The following is a 24,571-nucleotide window of genomic DNA, read 5'->3' on the forward strand; positions in this document are numbered from 1 at the left end:
ATGGTATGACAAAAAAATATATTCACTTGTAGAGTGTGAAAACTTAATAAGCAGAATATTAATTTTCAAGTCTAAACAAAATTGTATATAAAAGATATAAAAATTTGTATAAAATACAGGATATTGTTTAAATATCAGATGAATAGATTAAATATATCATACAAGAAAAATGTTGTCGAAAAAGTAAAAAAGCATGTTTTCAATAGGTTATCGATTAACTGGTAATGATATAGAGTTGTTATGCATTCTAAATTGTACCTAACTATTACAGTAATTATCATGCAAAAGTTAAAATTGATACAACAATTTTAGAAGCTCAAATTAATGTTAGTCGTTGAAAGACAGTTATATGAAGACTACAATTTACATAAGGGGTTTAGTGCTGGGTTTAGTGACTTCAAATTGTGCTTTAGAAAAATGAAATTATCAGAAATAAACAGAAGAAAATGTAAGTTGAGCTTATACTTTACAATTGGGCAGACTTAAGGAGATTTGTCCTATTATTGTATTGTCTAGCACTTTTATTATCATAAAATGCACATTGACCATAGACATTTGTTTCCAATTTCCTAGTTAAAACCACTATATTTTGCTTTTAAAAAGTCTATCTTGCACAGTATAAGTTTTTTGTAAATACATATAAAAACAAAATGTTTTTAGGTTAAAAATGTAATACATATGTTGCATATGATACAAAGAGATAAAACATCATACCCAGATAAGAGTAAAATCAGATAGTAAAACATATAAACACAAAATAACATGTGTATAAGGGAAGGGTGGGTTGTAAATATGTCCATACAATGATGAACATCTACTCGATTTTTGTTTATTTTGATTGGTATACAATGAAGAACATCTACTCGATTTTTGTTTATTTTGATTAGTATAGATATTTCGCATGAATGGCTATTACCAAACTGTTGCTATGTACTAATTACCAAATTTGTTCTAAAATTACAAACTGGTTGTCTGTTGGTGTTACTTTAATCAATACTCTAGTTTAAACAACAATAAATTAGTAATAACTTATACATTTTTATTTTTTTTCTAGCTTGTTGGTTATACCCTTTTCTGGATATTACCAAAAGCTTTTTACATGCACAGAAAATTACGTACTTCCGTCCGAGATAGTTAGCTTTTATTCGTTAATTTAGGCATGTTAGAATTGTCCTTTCGATTTCAAACTTTGCATGGTGATTCCTGTAGAAGTAAGGTACGATTTAGAAAGCGTAGCAACTCTATAATCTTTACCAGAATGTCCGTACGTCCATTTTAAATAATGTGATAAAATCATCCGATTGATATGATTTTTTTATTTACTGATTCCTATTCCAACTAGGTACAATATTATGAGCGAAGCATCTCTATAATCAAGTATTAAAAATGTAAGTATGTCCTTAAACATAATTCTGTATTTAAGAAGTTTTGCAACCAATTTACGTATAATTTTGTCAAACCTTATATTTTCATATTTTGTATATGCAGTTCTGACACTCAACAAAAGTTAATTTTCGTTTGTCATATCGTTTCAGAGCTTCGCTTTTATGGATATTGTCGTCCTTGTTTTTACTTTAATATAAAGGTTACTATTTTGTATTATAATAGTTGGTACATATGATGCACATGATAATAGCATACACAATACACACGTTATCTCTCATTTTACAACAATATCATAGAAACATAAACCATCAAAACAATATGTTATATATATACAACATACATGATATCATTATAGTGTTGTAGCAATATTTCAAATATTTTCATTCTTTTTAGATTAAGAAATTTTGGATTCAAAAATTTTAACATTTTAAAATTCTATGAAAATAGCATGCTTTTGCTAAACCCTTGCAAGTCAACATCTTTAACCTAAAAACAAAAACGTATTTGTTAATTTGATAGGAAATATATTAGTTACTAAGTAGACAATTTCAGAATTTTAGAATGAGTTTTAAACTTTAATTCTATAATATGTTTATCAATATATTTTATTTATGAATGCTAGTTGCATAACAGTATATATATATGTATATTATTCAATACTATGAATTATGCATTTTGCATATCTATTCAATTGATAAAACAAGGAAAAGAATTGTGGCAACAACAAGTTTACATTATTTTGGTTTAAGAAGTATAGTAGAATTTAATTTAGTAAACAAATAGTAATAAGATTAAATAGGAAAAATATGTTCAGATGTCTTTATTTACTTTTTAGTATAATAACATGTTGTATCTGTGTCTAAGCTCTATCTCTTACATATCTTACAGTAGGACGGACAGACGAACATAACCTTATCATAGAAAAGCCGTGCTTCTAAAAAGGCGAGAATGGTTTTCTCAGAAATACATCACATCAATTCTGATTGTTTTATCAAGATTGTTTCAGAGATAAAAGATATTTAGTAAAAGAAAAAAAATACCTTTGCTTCTTAGGATACTAGAGGCTTTGACCTTAGAGACCTCTATTTGCACTTTAGGTGGGGGGGGGGGTGAACTCTATCTCTCCAGGCCATTTTTTTTTAAGGGGGGAAGGGGTCGACCGTCTCCCTTTTCTAATTAAAAAGAAAAATTTTAAAAAATATTGGGAGGATTGTGGTATTCTAGTGCTATAGTTAAAAACCTTTTTAGGACATATGTATGTAGAGGAAAACCGTATCGGTCCAGTAGTAGATCCTTTTGTAGAGATATACTGTTACTTTTTACTGTTTTTTTTTGTGTTTTTAGGGATAACAACACAAACCAAAAAGTAAAGATTGTGTATTTTAAGCCTGTTCTTAAAGAATGGAAAAATAACGTAGTTGGTACAATATTTCCTAATAGTTTGGCTCAGATTGTCAAAGGCCGTTTTAAGGTCAAAAAAGTGTTATTAATGTTATTGTTTATTTTATATAAAGTTGTAAAGGATATTTTCTATTCTTTGGGCACCATTAAAAGTAAACCTGGAATTTGTTTTATCTTGGACGCTACCAGGATATATATTTAAACATTTTTAGGGAGTTTAAATTTTTTTCCTATCAGGTTTCCTTTTACTCTGTTAGTTCTTTTTCCTTTTTTGTAGGCTTGTAACTAGAGAAATGATAAGTTTTATGTTGTGTTTATGTATGTCAGATGGATGTCATCAAATGATAATAAAAAAATGCTGCTGCATTTTTCTTCTCCACTTTTTAGTAGATGCATAGCATCTCTGTAATTATTCGCATTTAAAATTCCCTCAGTGTCACATAAATTAAACTAAATTATCTGAAATAAATTTTTCACTCCTTTAGAAAATAACAATTGATTAGCATAGCTACTATAAACATTGATTGTATCGGTGTTTTTTGCTACTCCTTGAATATGGGGGGGGGGGTAAAATGCCGCCCAAGGGCCCCAAAATGTTTACCCCGGGTGTAAAATTTGCTTGTGGGGGGGGGGGTAATTACCCCTCCGGAAATCTGGTGGCAGGGGTAAATTCCCCCCCCCCCAAAAAAAAAAAAAAAATTACCCCCGGGGTAAAAATTTTTTGGGGGGTAATTTAATTATGTAAAAAGGTACCTACCTAATTATGAAATAAGTAAAAATGCGCGCGAAGCAAGCCAAATTTTTTTTTGACAGGGATTTTTTATTTTTGGGGGGTATTCCCCTCCCCCCTTGGACGTCCTTGCTCCTCTCATCTCCCTCATTTTTATGACGTCACACTTTGTCCCACTACGGCACTATAAAAAGATTCAATTTTTTTGCGCAGAATATACAACAAATATGAAACAAACAGAATGAGATAAAAAAAAAAGATGAAAGGAACATTGAATTTACTTGACATAAAAGACTCGCAAAGACTTGCCTGATTGCTTGAGTGCCACTCTACATAGTTATCATACTCTTATGATGCAGAAATATTGTGACAGATTTTTTTTATAAAGATATATATATAAATTTTAAATTTAAAAATTTTGATTACTTTATTTTCTTCTCATAGACATTTTTAGTTAAGTATACTTTGTAAGGGGGAATGTTTGAAATTTCTAATATGGAAGGTTAAAACACTAAAATGGACGCTTTGGGCAAGTTGATTTGACATACTAGACATGTTGATTCCTGTAGGTACTATATAGAAAACGTAGGAACTCTATAACCGTTATCAGAATGTCCAGGCGTCCATTTAAAACATATTATTTTTTTAGTTTTTTTAGTACAATTTTACATTTAATACCTATACTTATTCTATTTATCTTTTTTTAAAAGATTTTTAGAATACTGATTCCTTGAACGACATAGTACATTGTTATAAGCGAAGTATGTTCTTTACAGTATCCTGTATTTGAACCATCGCGTTTTGCAACAAATTTAATTGCTATTATGTTTAGATTTATGCATTTATATTCTGCTGATTTAATTCTAACACTATACAAGTGTCAATGTTCGTTTGTCATCTCGTTTCAGAGCTTTCCTTTTTTTAGATGTTATCATCCTTGTTGATTTATAAAAAAAAAAGCGCCCTTTATTATATATCTGTAACAACCCTTATTGTAGATATTTTTTTCTGTGATCTAGTTTTCAATCATAAAGCAAACTAAGCTTTGGTATTTTATTCTTTTACAAGTATACTTTACTTCTTATTTCGTCATGATAAAGGATGCCTGAAAACTAGCTATTTTAGCCCAAAAGGGACCTAAGTTCCGGTCTAATAAAACTGGTTTTATAATTTTTGTTTTAATATTAGTGAAAAAATTGTCTGTTATTCGATTCTATACATGATTTTTCAGTAAGGCTGAGAACCGGTTCTAAACCAGCGGAAATTATTAGGTTTCAAAGCCATGCTGAAAAAATTATTACTCCATATTCCATGTAAAGTGTCCAATCATAAAGAAAAGGAAAAATTTCGGGGAAAGATGCAAAACATCGCGGAAACATCATTTTTTTCTCCCTTTTGCTGCAAACTTAATATTTTACTCAGATGGACAATGACAGGAGTAAAGAGATTGTCAAATAAAAGATAGGCCCCTCGTATTTGCACGGCAGCTTGCAGGCCTAATTAGTCATTTGCATCAACATACATTTATGGCCTTAGCATATATTGTAATGATAAAAAGATCCAATAGATCACAATATTTTAAGCTATGGGGTGCTAACTCGTCGCTGGTTCTGGTACAGCTAGTTAGCGACAAATATATTTATCATTGTTGATGATTTACAGTAGGCTGCATCTGCTGGACAGTTACACTTGTTCCTTTTTTGTAGTTCCTACTTAGCCACAACTGGTCGGCTCTTAGAGGACTGCAGGTGTGCAGGACCCTTCTATCTGTTCTAAAGCCAAAAATACACATAATTTGTTGGTATGTTATCCCTATATTACCAGGTATTTTGGGACAAACCATTACAACTGTGTCCATATCTCCCTGGTTGTAAAAACATTTGTTAAGAAATATTACTGGGATAAAGCCTAAATCGCAGAGAGGTAGGGGACATTTGGCTGTTATTACATTAGTCCCCAAAGTTATATAATAATTTTTTTAACAATCATTTGCTAAAATCTTTGGGGACTTTAATTGAATTTTGATTGGTTGTTTTTTTTAAGTCTAGTGTCCAAACGTTTTAATCACTATTTTTAACCTACAGAAGGGAAAATTTAGTGTATAATCATTGGGAATGTACATCAATTAATCGACCGTTGTCTTATCCCTTTAGATCCCTGCTTAACCAGTTACAACTTGCACAATCTTCCAAATACAAATATTTTCCCTGTTTGTTGGATTAAGTATAATGCAGGGATCTTAAGGGATGAGACAATGTATTTACACCTCCAACGATGAAAAAATGATCTAATAATAGTAATCAAAGGTTTGGAGCCAACGAGAATAATTTAGTCGTTATGGAACTTTGGGTACCAGTGTAATTTACAGTCCAATGTCCTCTTTCTAACTGGAAAAAAACGGTTAGTTAAAGTATCTGGGAATAGTCATTTATTGCAACTTATTATAGACAGGTTTCCGCGGCTATTATAGTGAAAAATAATAAGATTTGTACCAGTTTTGTTAGCCCTGAATCACGTCCAATGGGTATTACTTTGATATACCTTACTTACCTCACAAATACAGATAATTAAAAGGTACCCCAATTATGTTAGGAATTAATTAATTATTAAAATATGTAAGTAATGTAAGTTTATGGAAGTTTAAAATTGTTGAAAAAGATAAGCAATTAATTAATGCTTGTGTGTCATCACAAATATCCTAATCAGAGTATTGTATTTACAGTATTGCTTCGAAACCGATTAATATCTGCAGGAATATTACCGGTTCTCAGTCTTACTGAAAAATCATGTATAGCAATGTATCACAAACAATTTCCCACGGATATTAAAATAAAAATAATACCAGTATAGTTAGCCCAGGGCTTTGGACCATCGGGTCAAACAAAACTGGTTTAAATCTTATAATCTTTTTTTATTATACGCGGAGAACTGTCTATAATACGATGCGATAAATAACTTCCTGATTTATTTCCCTCTTGCTCTATGTCATTGCCGTAGCTGGGATTACACACTTTTTTTTCACCTCACCACATTATAAATCAACTAACAAGGTTAAGAACATCCATAAAAGTAACTTTCTTTATATACATATATATAGAGATTGTGTTATATATACATAAAGATACTAAAGATTGTTTTGATGAAGGTTAGATTTTAAGTGTAAATTTTTTTATTCGCGAAGCAACGCTAAAATTAACTCTGTAATTTCATCAGCTGGTATTTCATTGAAGATTTTCTTTACAAATGAATATCAATTATGTGATATACTTCTTTAAGAATTAAAGTATAATTCATTCTTTAAATACTTTATTGCAATATAAAATGTTGTTGTGTTTGCTTACAATTTAAGACCGAATTAGGTTGTTTTTTTATTGAAGCAAATGGTTGTACATATTTTTTGGACTTTTGAATTTGGTTGAGCGTATACAAAGTCATAATTGTGAGGTATTTTTGCTGTAAAACAGTAAAAAGTAAAGCAAGATATACATATATTTGTTTTTTGTCCATTGCAATTTTGGTGATGTCACACGTTGTACTCGGCGAGTGAGGGGACAATGGGCAGTAGACCTTTTCATGAAAATACACTTTTTCGAATTTCAGTCTTCTGCTAACCTAAAAAGTTACTTTAGGAGCCTAGAAATACATGTACAAAATTTCTGCTCTCCATCTTTACTGGCGACCTAGCGCCAGTCATGTAAAATATCAACAGATAACGGTAGCACGGCGGTTTTAACAATATCTCAGCAATGTAAAGGTTTTAAGCTCTTCTGCATATTTCAATTTAAACACATAAATAAAAAGATATATTATCCCAAAAATCTTTTGTCAAAGTCTACTCTACACCTAGCGCCAGTCAGTTTTCTAAAATCATGCATTTTATACCTGTGAAAATAAAAATCGCCAGCGCTAGGTGTAGAGTAGACTTTGACAAAAGATTTTTGGGATATTATATCTTTGGCCTTATATGTTTAAATTGAAATATGCAGAACACCTAAATTCATCTTCCAAGCCATTCTCTAAGCATTTTAATTTTTTTATTAAATAACGGGATTTCAAAACTGCCCTTTGAAAAGGCCTAAAAAATATCTTTTTTTGTCACTTTTTTCACTGCTTATAATTACAACTTATTAAGATACTATGCTCAGTTAAAAAAAATCGGCGCCTCCAGCACCAAAAACGGCAAAAAATGGCAGTTAAACTTCTGTGCCCCTGCTTGCTCCCCTCTTTGGCCAACAGTAGTTATCTCAAGAAGTAAAAGAGATATCAACACACAGAAAGGAAACTTTTTTAACATAACCGAACAGATTAGTAAGACGAATGGTTAACGGACCCAACATGTAAAATCCTCAGACAGAAAAACTCAAGGCATCAAATTTTTAAATTTATTCAACGTTTCGAGGGCAAAACTGCCCTCATCATCAGGAATTTTTTTCGTCCATGTACATTATTAACAAAACACAAATTGAAACCGAACAGATTGTAATGTAATGTTTACAGATTTCTTTTTGGGACTTTCCTTCTTGGGGCTTGCGGAGCAAAAGACCCCCAAAAACACTAAAAATATGAGTTCTGAGCTTATTTTTAAAGATATCAACCTGATTTTTTTTTGTAAACTTTGTTAACATAACCAAACTCAGTAACATTTACAGATTTCATTTTGGGACTTTCCTACTAGGGGCTTGTTTGGCAAAAGACCCCCAAAACTAAAAATATGCGTTCTGGATTTATTTTTGAAATATCAACCTAATTTTTTTGAGAAAACTTTTCCACATAACCAAACTAAGCAACCTATACAGATTACATTTTAGGACTTTCCTTCCAGGGGCTAGTGGAGCAAAAGACACCCAAAACACAAAAATATGAGTTCTGAGCTTATTTTTTGAAGATATCAACCTTATTTTTTTAAAAGAAAACTTTCAAAATAAAACTGAACTAAGTAACCATTACACATTTTATTTTAGGACTTTCCTTTGAAGGGCTTGTGGAGGAAAAGACCCCCCAAACATAAAAATATGAGTTCTGAGCTTATATTTAAAAATATCAACCTGATCTTTTTAAAGAAATTTTTTTTAACATAACCAAACTCAGTAATGTTTACAGATTTCATCAAAACACTAAAATATGGGGGGGTCTTTTGCTCCACAACAAATCTTTAAACATTACTGAGTTGGGTTATGTTAAAAAAGTTTTCTTTAATGAAATCAGGTTGATATTTTTTCTAATATAAGCTTAGAACTCATATTTTTTGTGTTTTGGGGGGTCTTTAGCTCCACTAGCCCCTAGAAGAAAAGTCTCAAAATGAAATCTGTAAAGGTTACTAAGTTCTAATATATGAAAAAAGTTTTCTCAAAAAAAAATTAGGTTGATATCTTTAAAAATAAGTCCAGAACTCATATTTTTACTTTTTGAGGGTCTTTTGCCAAACAAGTCCCTAGAAAGAAAGTCCCAAAATGAAATCTGTAAATGTTACTGAGGTTGGTTATGTTAACGAAGTTTTTTTTTTAAAATCAGGTTGATATCTTTAAAAATAAGCTCAGAACTCAAATTTTTAGTTTTGGGGGTCTTTTGCCCAACCAGCCCCTTTGAAGGAAAGTCCAAAAATGAAATCTGTAAACATTACTGAGTTTGGTTATGTTAAAAAAAATTTATTTTAAAAAATCAGGTTTAAATCTTTAAATATCAGCTCAGAACTCATATTTTTTGTGTTTTGGGGGGTCTTTTGCTCCACAAGCCCCTGAAAGGAAAGTCCCTAAATGAAATGTTTAAATATTACTGAGTTCAGTTTTATTTAAAAAGTTTTCTTTCAAAAAAATCAGGTTGATATCTTTAAAAATAAGCTCAGAACTCATATTTTTGTGCTTTGAGTATCTTTTGCTCCACTAGCCACTGGAAGGAAAGTCCAAAAATGAAATCTGTATAGGTTGCTGAGTTTGGTTATGTGGAAAAGTTTTCTCAAAAAAATTAAGGTTGATATCTTTAAAATAAGTTCAGAACTCATATTTTTAGTTTTGTGGGTCTTTTGCCAAACAAGCCCCTAGAAGGAAAGTCCCAAAATGAAATCTGTTAATGTTACTGAGTTTGGTTATGTTAACAAAGTTTTCAAAAAAAATCAGGTTGATATCTTTAAAAATAAGCTCAGAACTCATATTTTTAGTGTTTTGGGGGGTCTTTTGCTCCACAAGCCCCAAGAAGGAAAGTCCCAACAAGGATGACAACATCCATAAAAGCGAAGCACTGAAACGGTAGGACAAACGGACATTAACACTTGTATAGTGTCATAACTGAATAATCATAATATAAATGTATAAGAGTCAAAGCAAAATTGTAAGTAAATTTGTTGAAAAACTGCTTGATTCAAGATAATGTTTATGGACATACTAACATTTTTAGGACTTGATTATAGAGTTGCTTCGCTTATTAAATTATACTTTGTTGTCCCAGGAATTAATATACCAAAAATCAGATCAATCGGATGATTAGATCACATAAAAATTTGTTGTTAAAAAAGTAAAAAATCAACATGTTTAAAATGGACGTACGGACATTTTGGTGATGATTATAGAGGTGCTACGCTTTCTAAATCGTACCTAACTACTAAAGGAATCACCATGCAAAAATCGAAATCGATAGGACAATTCTAACATGCCAAAATTAACGAAAAAAGCATCCGTTACGGACGTACGGACGGACCGACCCTAATTATAGAAAAGCTTCGCTTTTAAAAAGAAATCTGTAAACATTACATTACAATCTGTTCGGTTATGTTAAAAAATTTTCTTTCTGTGTGTTGATATCTCTTTTACTTATTGAGATAACTACTGTTGACCGAAGAGGGGGGCAAGCAGGGGCACAGAAGTTTAACTGCCATTTTTTGCCGGTTTTGGTGCTGGAAGCGCCGATTTTTTTAACTGAGCATAGTATCTTAATAAGTTGTAATTATAAGCAGTGAAAAAAGTGACAAAAAAAGATATTTTTTAGGCCTTTTCAAAGGGCAGTTTTGAAATCCCGTTATTTAATAAAAAAAATAAAATGCTTAGAGAATGGCTTGGAAGATGAATTTAGGTGTTCTGCATATTTCAATTTAAACATATAAGGCCAAAGATATAATATCCCAAAAATCTTTTGTCAAAGTCTACTCTACACCTAGCGCTGGCGATTTTTATTTTCACAGGTATAAAATGCATGATTTTAGAAAACTGACTGGCGCTAGGTGTAGAGTAGACTTTGACAAAAGATTTTTGGAATAATATATCTTTTTATTTATGTGTTTAAATTGAAATATGCAGAAGAGCTTAAAACCTGTACATTGCTGAGATATTGTTAAAACCGCCGTGCTACCGTTATCTGTTGATATTTTACATGCCTGGCGCTAGGTCGCCAGTAAAGCTGGAGAGCTGAAATTTTGTACATGTATTTCTAGGCTCCTAAAGTAACTTTTTAGGTTAGCAGAAGACTGAAATTCGAAAAAGTGTATTTTCATGAAAAGATCTAATGGGCAGTCCCCAAATTTTTATTACAACTTTTCTTATTCTCGGCTTAACAACTATGGGGACTTCTATTAAATTTTGATTGGTTGATTCATTAAGTTGAATGTCCAAACGTTTCAACCACTAAATGTAATCTACAGAAAGGAAATTTTTTGTATCATCATTAGGGATGTACATCAATTTATCGACCATTGTCTTATCCCTTTAGATCCCTACATTGTACTTTAGTGTACCTTCTATTGAACCATGTTTTCTTTTATATCAATAACACCTTAGGCATAAGGCATTAAAGATTACATTCGAGATTTCCTCAATTTCACGCAGTTTTAATATTTTTGATAGCGAAGCTGCTCTATAATTCACAATGTCTGCCGTTGTAAGTAAGTCCCTTTGTAATGCTATGGGGAAAATGTAATTTAACTCGACTTTATAAGATGGACAGCTGAAATTATCGAGTCAGGGCAAATTGGCACCAAAAAAATTACGTCATAAAATAAAGTTGTCCAATAAGAGGCCAGTTTACATTGTTATTAAACAATAATGGTAAAATTTATACTCGCCTCTCATTGGTTATTTTATCTTATATCGTCAATTTTTGGCGCCATTTTGCACTGTCTCGAAATTATCACTTTTTGAGTTTTCGTGCTCTGCTACTTATTAATGTTTTCATCCTTATTTTCCTTTTATTTTGCTTAAAAGTCTGTTAATACCAAAGTGGATTACATACAGTATAAGTAGATTATTTAAAACAAAGGATAAGTATATTATTATATAGGACAAAATGTAGAGTTTATTTTTATTAAAAAGAACGTGTCCTAACTTTTGTGATTTTATTTAACCCATTCGACACAAGCTCCCAAAGTTCAGAGTTTTGATTCACCAGGGTTCAACAAAATAGATTTTTTCAATAATTACTCAACAGAATTAAAAAAGTAAGTTGTCAAATAAAAGATCTTATTATTTTTGTTCATAGTGGCATTTTTCTTATTTTTTGTGGCATTTTAGTATCTTACAACCAACTTAATTTAAAACAAAACTTAAATTACTTAAAAAATAAGAGGTCTACAAAAAGAAAATAATTGCATATCTAAATTCTATGGATCATTTTACATCTACCACTTACTAAAAGCACCGACTAGCTATTTAATAAAAAACCACAAAAGTTAGGACACGTTCTTTAATATATTTGGTTAATTTTAGCTTAGAGTGACAAGTGTAGAGTAAACTACCCCGCTTTTATTCAACATTTATGTGTATATGGTATTGTACAATAGAATTAAGAATTATAAAAGTTAAATTGCTAAAATATCTTGGGTACATGGCGGATTTACCACTAGCAAAAATACAGTCATATTACGGTCAAAAACACAGTAATTTGACTGTCATAAACACAGTTTTACTGTCATATTCACACCTGCATTTTAGGGGATATGACAAAAATACAGTTATTGCACTGTCATATTAACAGCTTTGTTGTCAATTATACATCTACATATTGACAAAAATATATATTAAATATATACTTATTTATTCATAATATTTAATACATATAGTACCTTGTTCTCTTATGAAACAAAAAAAAATTGACATTTATTAAATTCGCTATACTTCCTATTCTATGGAGTGGGGACAAAACCGCGACAGGGACAAAACCGCGACATAACAAAACCGCGACAGGGACAAAACCGCGACAGTGACAAAACCGCGACATTGCAAAAAATCTATAATAAAAAAAATCTTAATGCTAGAAGGTCATGGCCGCAGAGCTCGGCCCCCTGGCCTGCCTAGCCGCGGGCGCTCGGCCCCCTTGCCTATAACCTAACCTAACCTAACCTATATGTTTGAATGTTTAATGTACATTAAATTATTCATAGTTTAGAATTTCGTGGATTTTACAAAAAGTGGTTGGTAGATTTTTTGTCAAATTTTTCAAATTTTTTTTTTACAATATTCAGGTTAGGTTAGGTTATGGGCAAGGGGGCCGAGCGCCCGCGGCTAGGCAGGCCAAGGGGCCGAGCGCTGCGGCCATGTATTTCTACAAAAAAAATCCTACATAGTCATATTTTTGTTATTGTCGCGGTTTTGTCACTGTCGCGGTTTTGTTATGTCGCGGTTTTGTCCCTGTCGCGGTTTTGTTATGTCGCGGTTTTGTCCCTGTCGCGGTTTTGTTTGTCGCGGTTTTGTCCCCACTCCCTATTCTATAACGTATTAAGGGTTTTTGTATTAAGATTAAGATCTCAATAACTAATATTTAAACCGTTTGAGTTATCTTTTTAGGCCAGCTTCACATAGGTCTAATGATCGTTACTAAGCTAATTTATTTTCATATAGTTCTTTGATGGTTTTAAGCTAGATACTAGGGAAGAAGCCGCTAGTATGTATTATACTAGTGGAAGTGCCCCTAGCATCTAGGTGCTCTGTGGTGGAATTTTAGATAGGGTACAGAATAATATCCTACAACCATCACAAGACTTAAATCCAAAATTTAAATAGCCTAAAAATATCATGAGACCTCAAAAAAGGGACAACTCAATCAAACAAAACAATTTCTTCTTTTATATAATAGGATAACTTTTTATCAAGACAGCCCCTTCACTATTGTATAACTCTCTTTTTTTAAACCCTGTAATTTATATGCTTTTGTATTTTATTGAGATTATGAAACACTTTGTGGAAGTGTTTCAGTGACTATAAAAATTACATTATCAGGCCATAATTATAAAATAGCTGCATACCCAATTTTAGCCAAATTAGTTTATAACATCAAAAAATTGATCTTAAGTTGAGAAATATATAATGTTTTAGGTGATTTTAAGTTTTATACTCTTAATAATTTGTTTTAACTCTATTTGCTATTCTTTTAGATTTTTACTTTGATGTTAGTAAAAGGAAAATGTTAAAATTTAATTAAATTTGAAAAGGTTATATAAAGATATGATTTATTTTAAAATGGCGGCTGTTCTAGAAATATTATATGTCTTTTGCGTCCGCCCGCGACTATTCAAATAAATCCTATTTTTTACACTGAGTCATGGAAGAAACGAAGTTGGGGGTTTCATCGTATTTTCACAGTAGCTTTTGAAAGGTTATTTTAGGTTAGGTTAAATAAATGTTAATCATTGCCTCGCAGGGCAATAGCCAACCGCAGGGGCTAGAAACAGGAGAAGGGCTACTGTGAAAATACGACGAAACCCGCAACTTCGTTTTCTTTCCATGATCCACATTGGGTCTTATAGCAACTTAATAATCTAGATATGTCCGTAGCAGTTATGTGAATTTGATGCCATTTTAGAGCTAAATTATGGCTCCGATTACAGCCAAAAATAAGATTTCCACGTAAGCCCCGACTTCAGCAAATGCAGGTGTTCATTGCTTCATAAAACTTTACCTAGAGCCATATGAATTCAGCTTTATGTTGTTGGTCTTTATTTCAATGACTTGGCCATAACTTCTTTGTTTTGCCTTGAATAGCGAACGTATCCCTAATATCTTTGGGTTCTTTCCTATATGATAGGGCAGAAAATGAACTAAAACCATCCCATGAACTTAATTTAAAAATAAAATAGCCTAAAATCATCACAGGTCGACATATGTTTCATACATCAATCGTTTCAGTAGTTATCAAAATTGTAAGCTACAGACAAAAAAACTTACTACTTTATATAATAGAATGAATTTAAACTACGACGCACTTACATTATAAGAATACTTTAACTTGAATATCTTTGATGTAACTACATATAATGACATTCAATTTGCCACAAAGTTTAAAGTTTCGCTTTAGCAATGCAGATTTTGAAAACTTGAAAGTGTTTATACAAAGTAGGATATTTTTGTCATACTAAATTAGCTACCTGCCTCTAAGATCATTGGAAAGTTGGAAAACTTGATATTGATTGTGAAAAAGTCCTTTGCCATTATAAAAGGAAAACAAAGTTCCCCATTTTTTTTATATTATCTCAGCTGTAAACAACAACTAAATCAATTTGAAAAAATATTTGGTAATTTCTGATGATTATAATCGTAATTTTTGGGGGCAAAGCTTTGTAGTAAAGACAACCTTTTTATCTGCCCTTAAAAAATCAATTTACATTTATTTTGCTTGTTTGCTATACCATATTCCTGATATTATCCTCTCCTTTTCTAATTCGGCATTTTTTCGCTATATTTTTATTTTATTTTTAGCTACAGAATAAAAACATACAAAGTTTTAAGTTGTGCATTTAAGATTCTTAGATTGTCATCACAGTCGAATATCAAGGAAACTGTATCTATATCCTTACAGGGTGGCCACTAGAAATATCATGGAAACTGTATCAAAATTATCCATACAGGGTGGCCACTAGAAATATCAATGAAACTGTATCTATATCTCTATAGGGTGGCCACTAGAAATATCATGGAAACTGTATCAAAATTATCCATACAGGGTGGCCACTAGAAATATCAAGGAAACTGTATCTACATCCAAACATGGTGGCTTCTAGAAATATCAAGGGAACTGTATCTATATCCATACAGGATGGCCACTAGAAATATCAAGGAAACTGTATCTATATCCATACAGGGTGGCCACTAGAAATATCAAGGAAACTGTATCTATATCTCTATAGGGTGGCCACTAGAAATACCAAGTAAACTGTATCTATATCCATACAGGATGGCCACTAGAAATATCAAGTAAACTGTATCTATATCCATACAGGATGGCCACTAGAAATATAAAGCAAACTGTATCTATATCTCTATAGGGTGGCCACTAGAAATATCAAGTAAACTGTATCTATATCCATACAGGATGGCCACTAGAAATATCAAGTAAACTGTATCTATATCCATACAGGGTGGCCACTAGAAATATCAAGAAAACTGTATCCATATCAATACAGAGTGGCCACTAGAATTATCAAGAAAACTGTATCTCTATCTATACAGGGTGGCCACTAGAAATATCAAGGAAATTGTATCTATATCCATAAGGGTGCCCACTAGAAATATAAAGAAAACTGTATCTATATCCATACAGAGTAAGCAAGGTTCATGCCTAGACAACTGAATTTTAAATGGCATTAGTTTGGTCATTCTTAATGCTGTCCTCTGGCGTCAGAAGTTGTCAGAATTTTCATATGAAAATTTTATACAGAAAATGAAACAACAAAAATTTTAACAAATCAAGGGTCAATTTACCTCATCAAACCCTCTAAATGTAAATTAGATTAAATTATAATTTCATTCTGTCTTTATCTTTTTCTTCTGTTAAATGTTTACAGGAAGATTTTTATTAGTTTAGCAACCACCCTAGGATTAGTAGGGAGCAGGAAGGGAGGGGACATTGGACTGTTTTTATAAACTATTCCCCAAAGTTTTGTAATAATGTATTTATATTCATTTGCTTATCAACTTTGGGAACTTTAATGAAATTTGATTTGTTGGTTTATTATGATGAGTATCCAAACGTTTAAACTGCTAATTGTAATCTACAGAAAGGGTTATTATATGTTTTATAATTGGGGATGTACATCAATATATCGGCCATTGTCTTATCCCTTGAGATTCCTAAGTAAGGAGCTACATATAACAAAGACTTTACATGTTCAACCAGTTCACAAAATAAAATTGATAATGTTGTAAATTAAAGGTAACTTTTATACAAATTTTCAGGTTAGCGCCATGATTTTATTTAAATTTTAAAGCAAAGGTTATTATCCAATTTTGATATTCATCTTTTTTATGGGCATGACACATAACTAAGAGTTATTTTTTTAATAACTCCAACCTTGTTGGCATAGGTTACCAGCAAACCTTGCAGAGTCATCCAGGTACAGAGTAAAATATTTCAACATGACTGATTAAGGTACGGAAAGGGGTCAGACTTTTCAGTGTTTATTTAATTCAAATTTATTTACTAAGTATATTTGCGATAACTTTTATTTAATAGATTCTTCCAATTTTTAACATTTACAAAAGGGCCTGCTTTATTGCTTCAAGATCCATGACAGATCTATATAGGAAATAAATGTCTATAAATGAGCTCAAATTTTCCAAGGAATTATCGTTTAAAACTCATAGTGCTCCCATAAACCATAATAAACTCTCATTGCCCAGAACGATAAGACCCATTATTTACTTTATTAAATATAAATTCATTTTTTTTTATTTCATGTTGCTATTTACATTATATTGATGTATTTAATTTATAATCATAAAAAAGAAAATCAAAATTCATAATATAGTAAATTTAAGAAAACTCTGTTTTAAACGAATTCGATTGTGGCGACACTTCCTGTGTGTTCAAATATTGAAACTAAAATTTTAATCATATTAACCCTTTGTTGATGGTAAACTGAAAAAAATATAATTGAAGAAATCTTAAAATCATTTAAATTATTAAATATTTACTTCTTTCTTTTAGATAGTAATGGCGGGGGCGGAAAATTGTTTTATTGAGAGATAGATAGATAGATATATACTTATAGAACACTAGCCAATAGCGAGATATAGTTATATCGAGCCAACTCTAGTAATGCTATATTTTGTTGTAATGTAAGACAACTACAATATAGGGAATCTGTAGATAAGACTGTGCTCATTAAATTTGACATGACCGACCCGAACATGCATTCCAATGCAAGTTTTTTCCCACAGGGGGGATAAATGTTTTTGTTGCATTTCCTCATTTTCAAAAATTATCGCTGAAACTGTTTTTTTATTGTGTTTTTTTCAACTTATATTTATTTTAATGATTTAGGAAGAAAACTATACTTAACAATCAATCACTTTAAGATAAACAATAATCAAAAAAATTTTTCAAAATTGGCAGATAGCAGGAGTTCAATAAATTGTTGCTTTTAATTCAGTGAAGCTTTCTTTTGACAGATTTTCAGAATTCACTTTTTATTCTAATTCCTTTTAATACACTCAACCCTATTTCTGGGGGGGGGGGGGGGCGTCTAAGTCTTTATTTCGGAATAGTGTGGATGGGACTTTTGTCACTAAAAATTTAATATTTACGTCAATTGAAAAGTCTATTTGACATCTCACCCCCCCCCCACTCCCTCCCCCTCTGTATTAGGGATAATCTTTTGAGACTTTAATATTTTGTTTGAACCCTAACAAAAAAAAAAACTAAGCAAGATAGCTGGTTAACCAGAGAATAAAAATATAATTATATGATGTACTTACAACCATAGAGGGCAAGGACAATGGGAGATAAATTAACCTTCACCCAACACTTTCTTAAAATTTTAACAAGTTTGTAAAAGTAGAGATAAACATGCAGGTATAGGGAGAATATGATCTTTTGTCCATTGATCTTTGCCTTGAATCTCTGACTTTACAGCAGATTACACCACATATAGGATTAATTCAAAACAGAACTATAAAAAAAATCAACACACTTATTTATATGTATATACTTTTATTTAATATGGCTTTATTTTATTTATATAAAAAAATACTAGATTGTACAAAAAGCATTAAAGGCACTATAAAATATATAAATTGGCTATAACATTTATCATTTAAAGTAAAAATTACTAGAAAAAAAATATGCAATAGGAAAATACTAAATATTTTGCTGAAGTCGAATAACATAAAAAAAATTACCAAAGTTTTGAATAAGCAGTTCCTTTAAATTTTTACCAAATAGTTTTATTTACAAATATAAAAATACATGACAAGAGTATTATTTAGTATTATTTTACATTTATTGGAAGACTTTTTTTTGTACATAGTTGTTACTTACATAAGGCGGGTTTTATATACAAAAATATTAAAAGTTGATTTTTGTAAAAAAAAAATTTATTGTAGGTTTCATATTTATAGGACAAACATCAAACTTAAACATTTTTACATTTCTAAATCTAAGTGATTGCTAGAAAGAGAATTCATTTAATGGCTATCTAGATGTTTAGCTAGTTTCATAGGATTGATGGATATTTATCATTAAAGACATCTAGATGTCTCTAGCTGGATTCATAGTATGGTTCATAGTATGGATGAAGATTTTTTATTATGGACATCTAGATTTCTCTAGCTAGATTTATACAATGGATTAATATTAATCATTCTGGACATCTAGATGTCTCTAGCTAGATTTATACAATGGATTAATATTAATCATTCTGGACATCTAGATGTCTCTAGCTAGATTTATACAATGTATGGATATTATTCATTATTGATATCCAGATGTCTCTAGCTAGATTTATACAATGGATGATTATTATTTATTATGGATATCCAGATGTCTCTAGCTAGATTTATACAATGGATGGATATTATTCATTATTTATATCCAGATGTCTCTAGCTAGATTTATACAATAGATGGATATTATTCATTATTGATATCCAGATGTCTTTAGCTAGATTTATACAATGGATGATTATTATTTATTATGGATATCCAGATGTCTCTAGCTTTATTTATACAATGGATGGATATTATTCATTATGGATATCTAGATGTCTCTAGCTAGACTTATACAATGGACGGATATTATTCATTATGGATATCTAGATGTCTCTATACTCTAGCTAGATTTATACAATGGATGGATATTATTCATTATGGATATCCATATGTCTCTAGACTCCAGCTAGATTTATAGTATGGATGGAAATTATTCACTGTGGACATACAATGGATGGATATTATTCATTATGGATATCCAGATGTCTCTATACTCTAGCTAGATTTATACAATGGATGGATGTTATTCATTATGGATATCCAGATGTCTCTAGACTCCAGCTAGATTTATAGTATGGATGGAAATTATTCACTGTGGACATACAATGGATGGATATTATTCATTATGGATATCCAGATGTCTCTATACTCTAGCTAGATTTATACAATGGATGGATGTTATTCATTATGGATATCCAGATGTCTCTAGACTCCAGCTAGATTTATAGTATGGATGGAAATTATTCACTGTGGACATCTACATGTTTCTAGCTAGATTTATACAATGGATGGATATCATTCATTATGGATATCCAGGTGTCTCTAGCTAGATTTATAGTATGGATGGATATTATTCATTATGGATATCCAGATGTCTCTATACTCTAGCTAGATTTATACAATGGATGGATGTTATTCATTATGGATATCCAGATGTCTCTAGACTCCAGCTAGATTTATAGTATGGATGGAAATTATTCACTGTGGACATCTACATGTTTCTAGCTAGATTTATACAATGGATGGATATCATTCATTATGGATATCCAGGTGTCTCTAGCTAGATTTATAGTATGGATGGATATTATTCATTATGGACATCTAGATGTCTCTAGCTTGATTAATAGTATGATATTGTTCATTGTGGACATCTAAATGTCTCTAGCTAGATTCTTAGTATGGATGGATATTATTATTTATTGTAGAGTTAGACATCTAAATGTCTCTAGCTTGATTTATAGTATGGATGGAAATTATTCATTGTGTACATCTAGATGTCTCTAGCTTGATTCATAGTATGCTATTGTTCATTGTGGACATCTAGATGTCTCTAGCTAGATTCATAGTATGGATGGATATTATTATTCATTTTGGACATCTAGATGTCTTTAGCTAGATTTATACAATGCAGACATCTAGATGTCTCTAGCTAGATTCAGGTATTGATGGACAGCTGGAGAGTGTAGACATATTTGACATGGTGGACATTGTTGACATCTTATGTCTTCTCTCCTTCAGATCTCTAGCGCTATATCTGAAAGTGATAATAGATATTTCAAATTTTCCAAAACCTTTTTTTGCATTTGTAAATTGCATCTGTCTATTTTCTGTTTGTCTTAAACTTTGACTGTTTACCTATGGATGACATTAATGCCTATTATTCTTATTCCGTCTGCTTGTCAGTTTGGCTGTTTATATTTAATAGCATGTCTTTTTTACAAATATATCTTTTTATCTATATACATATTTACTAGTTGCTAGGCCCCTAGAGGCCTCTAGGAAAACTAGAAGAAAAAAGGGTCTAAAGTAAAATCAACCATTCACTTTCAATTTTAGATTTAGAAAGAAAATATAAAAAAGATTGAAGGGGTTTTCTTTGGGTGATTACTTTTGGGTTCAGAGGTTCATATATATTTCACTATAGACAGACAGACACTCTGTTACTTTTTATATAAGGAAATACCTTGGAGTTCTATCAGCAGAGAATTGGTTGAGGGTATGATAAGAAACCACGTACTAAACATAAATTACAATATTCTCCAAACTAGATTTCTTACAGGATTCAATTATAGTAGAGTAGTTAACTTCTTTTATTGCCCTACTTTAGAAATACACTAACATGCCAGGCAATAAAAAAAGGATCAAGTACATTTCACGGTAAAATGTTCCTGGTAACGATTAACTTGAAAAATCTATGAATTTTAAGTCTAAGTCTTTTTTGCGAATTTATGCGCACTGCGAGAAAACTGTACATTATTGATTAACAACTATTCCAGATTATTTGTAGGCCTTCTTTTGTCAGTTAAAATTTTGTGTGCGCATACTCTATAAGTTCCACCTTTGGCCGTTAGAAGGTTCATAGATTTTTGGAGATAATCGTTACCAGGAATATTTAACCGTGAACTGCACTTGACCTAAAAATAAAAGAAAAAATTGTTATAAAAGGTTATTTTTTCTTTATTGAATCCTATTTCTTGTGGTTCTTTCTTACTCTAAAGTATTTCTTTTAATATTAATTCTGTAAGACACACACATAGCAACTAGGAGTTGTCGTGTTTTTATTTTACAAATTCAATGTGTGGCTTACAAATAAATATTATAAAGAAGCACAGCCAAAATAAATTAGTTTTTTTCTATTAATTTTTTATTACTTTGTTATGAAATTGCACCCTAATATTCTTATATTTAAAATGGTGATTCCTGTAACTTTAGTTTATTAAAAAATTGTAATTTCCTTGGTTAATTGTTTATCATAGGCTACACAAGTATGTTCAAATCTGTAGCCCCAGAGGATCTCATTCGGTAGGTATGATGTCCTAACCTAAATAATATCATAGTAATACAAGTATGTTCAAATCTGTAGCCCCAGAGGATCTCAATTGGTAGGTATGATGTCCTAACCTAAATAATATCATAGTAATACAAGTATGTTCAAATCTGTAGCCCCAGAGGATCTCAATTGGTAGGTATGATGTCCTAACCTAAATAATATCATAGTTATACAAGTATATTCAAATCTGTAGCCCCAGATGATCTCAATTGGTAGGTATGATGTCCTAACCTAAATAATATCATAGTAATACAAGTATATTCAAATCTGTAGCCCCAGAGGATCTCATTTGGTAGGTATGATGTCCTAACCTAAATATTACCATAGTAATACTAGTATATTCAAATCTGTAGCCCCAGAGGATCTCATTTGGTAGGTATGATGTCCTAACCTAAATATTATCATAGTAATACTAGTATATTCAAATCTGTAGCCCCAGAGGATCTCATTTGGTAGGTATGATGTCCTAACCTAAATATTACCATAGTAATACTAGTATATTCAAATCTGTAGCCCCAGAGGATCTCATTTGGTAGGTATGATGTCCTAACCTAAATATTATCATATTAATACTAGTATGTTCAAATCTGTAGCCCCAGAGGATCTCATTTGGTAGGTATGATGTCTTAACCTAAATAATATCATAGTAATACAAGTATGTTCAAATCTGTAGCCCCAGAGGATCTCATTTGGTAAGTATGATGTCCTAACCTAAATAATATCATAGTAATACAAGTATGTTCAAATCTGTAGCCCCAGAGGATCTCATTTGTTAGGTATGATGTCTTAACCTAAATAATATCATAGTAATACAAGTATGTTCAAATCTGTAGCCCCAGAGGATCTCATTTGGTAAGTATGATGTCCTAACCTAAATAATATCATAGTAATACAAGTATGTTCAAATCTGTAGCCCCAGAGGATCTCATTTGGTAGGTATGATGTTCTAACCTAAATATTATCATAGTAATACAAGTATATTCAAATCTGTATCCCCAGAGGATCTCATTTGGTAGGTATGTTGTCCTAACCTAAATATTATCATAGTAATACAAGTATATTCAAATCTGTAGCCCCAGAGGATCTCACTTGGTAGGTATGATGTCCTAACCTAAATAATATCATAGTAATACTAGTATATTCAAATCTGTAGCCCCGGAGGATCTCATTTAGTAGGTATGATGTCCTAACCTAAATATTATCATAGAAATACAAGTATATTCAAATCTGTAGCCCCAGAGGATCTCATTTGGTAGGTATGATGTCCTAACCTAAATATTTAATATCATAGTAATACTAGTATGAACCACTGAATTCTTCCCTTCAGTGGTGGTTTTTAACTATTTTCTGGGGGGGTGGGACACCCCCAACCCCTCCCTACAAACAAAAACAAACAAAAATATTTCTATAATTTTTTTTGCATGTGTTTTGCGAATTCGCCATTTATTCGCGACCCATTCACAATTTTTTCGGCTGGGAATATAATGATTCCCATACTCACCTGAAATACCTAAACCTAAAATTACAAACGCCAAAAAATTAAATAATATAGAATCAAAATCACTCAAAGTAACATATGGTGAAAACTTTAAACCAAACTTTGTTTTGTTGATAATTCACAAAGGAATTATATTAAAAAACTTCTTATCTTGATATTAGCTAAAAATAGCAAATAAAAGAGGTTTGTACTTCTTTTCAGCAAAACTATATCTTATCAATAAGATATCATATAGACAGAACTCTAACACTAAAAATCATTGAGTCAACATACAAATGAAAAGGTCTAAATAAATTTTTTCTTAAAATAAATATGAATCATAAAAATATGTACTTATAATTAATTTAGTTTTTTACAATATAAAAATGATATCCTGCTTTTTAAAAGCGAAGCTTTTCTACAATTAGGGTCGGTCCATACTACCGTCCCTCTGAAAGGGATAGCTTTTTTCGTTGATTTAGGCATGTTAGAATTATCCTATCTATTTCAAACTTTGTATGGTGATTCCTATAGGAGCTAGGTACGAGTTAGAAAGCGAAGCAACTCTTTAACCATTACCAGAAAGTCCCTACGTCCATCTTAAACATGTTGATTACTAACTTTTTTAACAGCAAATTTTTATGTAATAAAATTATCTGATTGGTCTGATTTTTGGAATACTGATTCCTGGGACAACAATGTACAATGTTATAAGCGAATAATCTATATAATCAAGTCCGGAAAATGTAAGTATGTCCTTAAACATTATCCTGAATTTAAGCAGTTTTTCAACAAAATTACTTAATGCAAATGTTAATGTTCGTTTGTCCTACCGTTTCAGAGCTGCTTTTATGGATGTTGTCATCCTTGTTTAATGATGATAATTAAATGTATAGACAAACAAGGATGCCAACAAGCAGCGAAGAACAGAATAATAAAAAAGAAATAATCTTTTGAAGCATGACTGTCATACAGACAGACCAATAAACTTGTATTCTAGATGCTTCATGTTAAAAAATATGCAGCCTATCTTATAAAAGAGCCGAAAATTTGCTATTCTCCTATAA

The 24,571-nt window shown here is 31.2% G+C and overlaps 1 protein-coding gene across 5 annotated transcripts in view; it reads right to left on the minus strand.

Annotated features, from left to right (window-relative positions):
* Nucleotides 1-20,130: 20,130 nt before the first annotated feature.
* LOC145314564 (ATP-sensitive inward rectifier potassium channel 11-like) overlaps nucleotides 20,131-24,571 on the minus strand; it is a 51,797-nt gene continuing 47,356 nt past the window's right edge. Inside the window, exons 15-17 of one of the 5 annotated variants that reach the window (XM_080154535.1) lie at nucleotides 21,932-22,018; nucleotides 21,161-21,213; nucleotides 20,131-20,731 (exon numbers count right to left, since the gene is read on the minus strand). In XM_080154535.1, coding sequence (XP_080010661.1) covers nucleotides 20,623-20,731; nucleotides 21,161-21,213; nucleotides 21,932-22,018 — 249 coding nt within the window. In that variant the 3' untranslated portion in view covers nucleotides 20,131-20,622. Of the gene's footprint in view, nucleotides 20,732-21,160; nucleotides 21,214-21,931; nucleotides 22,019-22,784; nucleotides 22,899-24,571 lie in introns of those variants that run through there. The other 4 variants (XM_080154533.1, XM_080154537.1, XM_080154536.1 and 1 more) reach the window with 4 other exon arrangements.

This window comes from Acartia tonsa, chromosome 3 (genome assembly GCF_053477335.1).
Source record: "Acartia tonsa isolate MP-2025a chromosome 3, ASM5347733v1, whole genome shotgun sequence".
Taxonomy (NCBI): Eukaryota; Metazoa; Arthropoda; class Copepoda; order Calanoida; family Acartiidae; genus Acartia; species Acartia tonsa.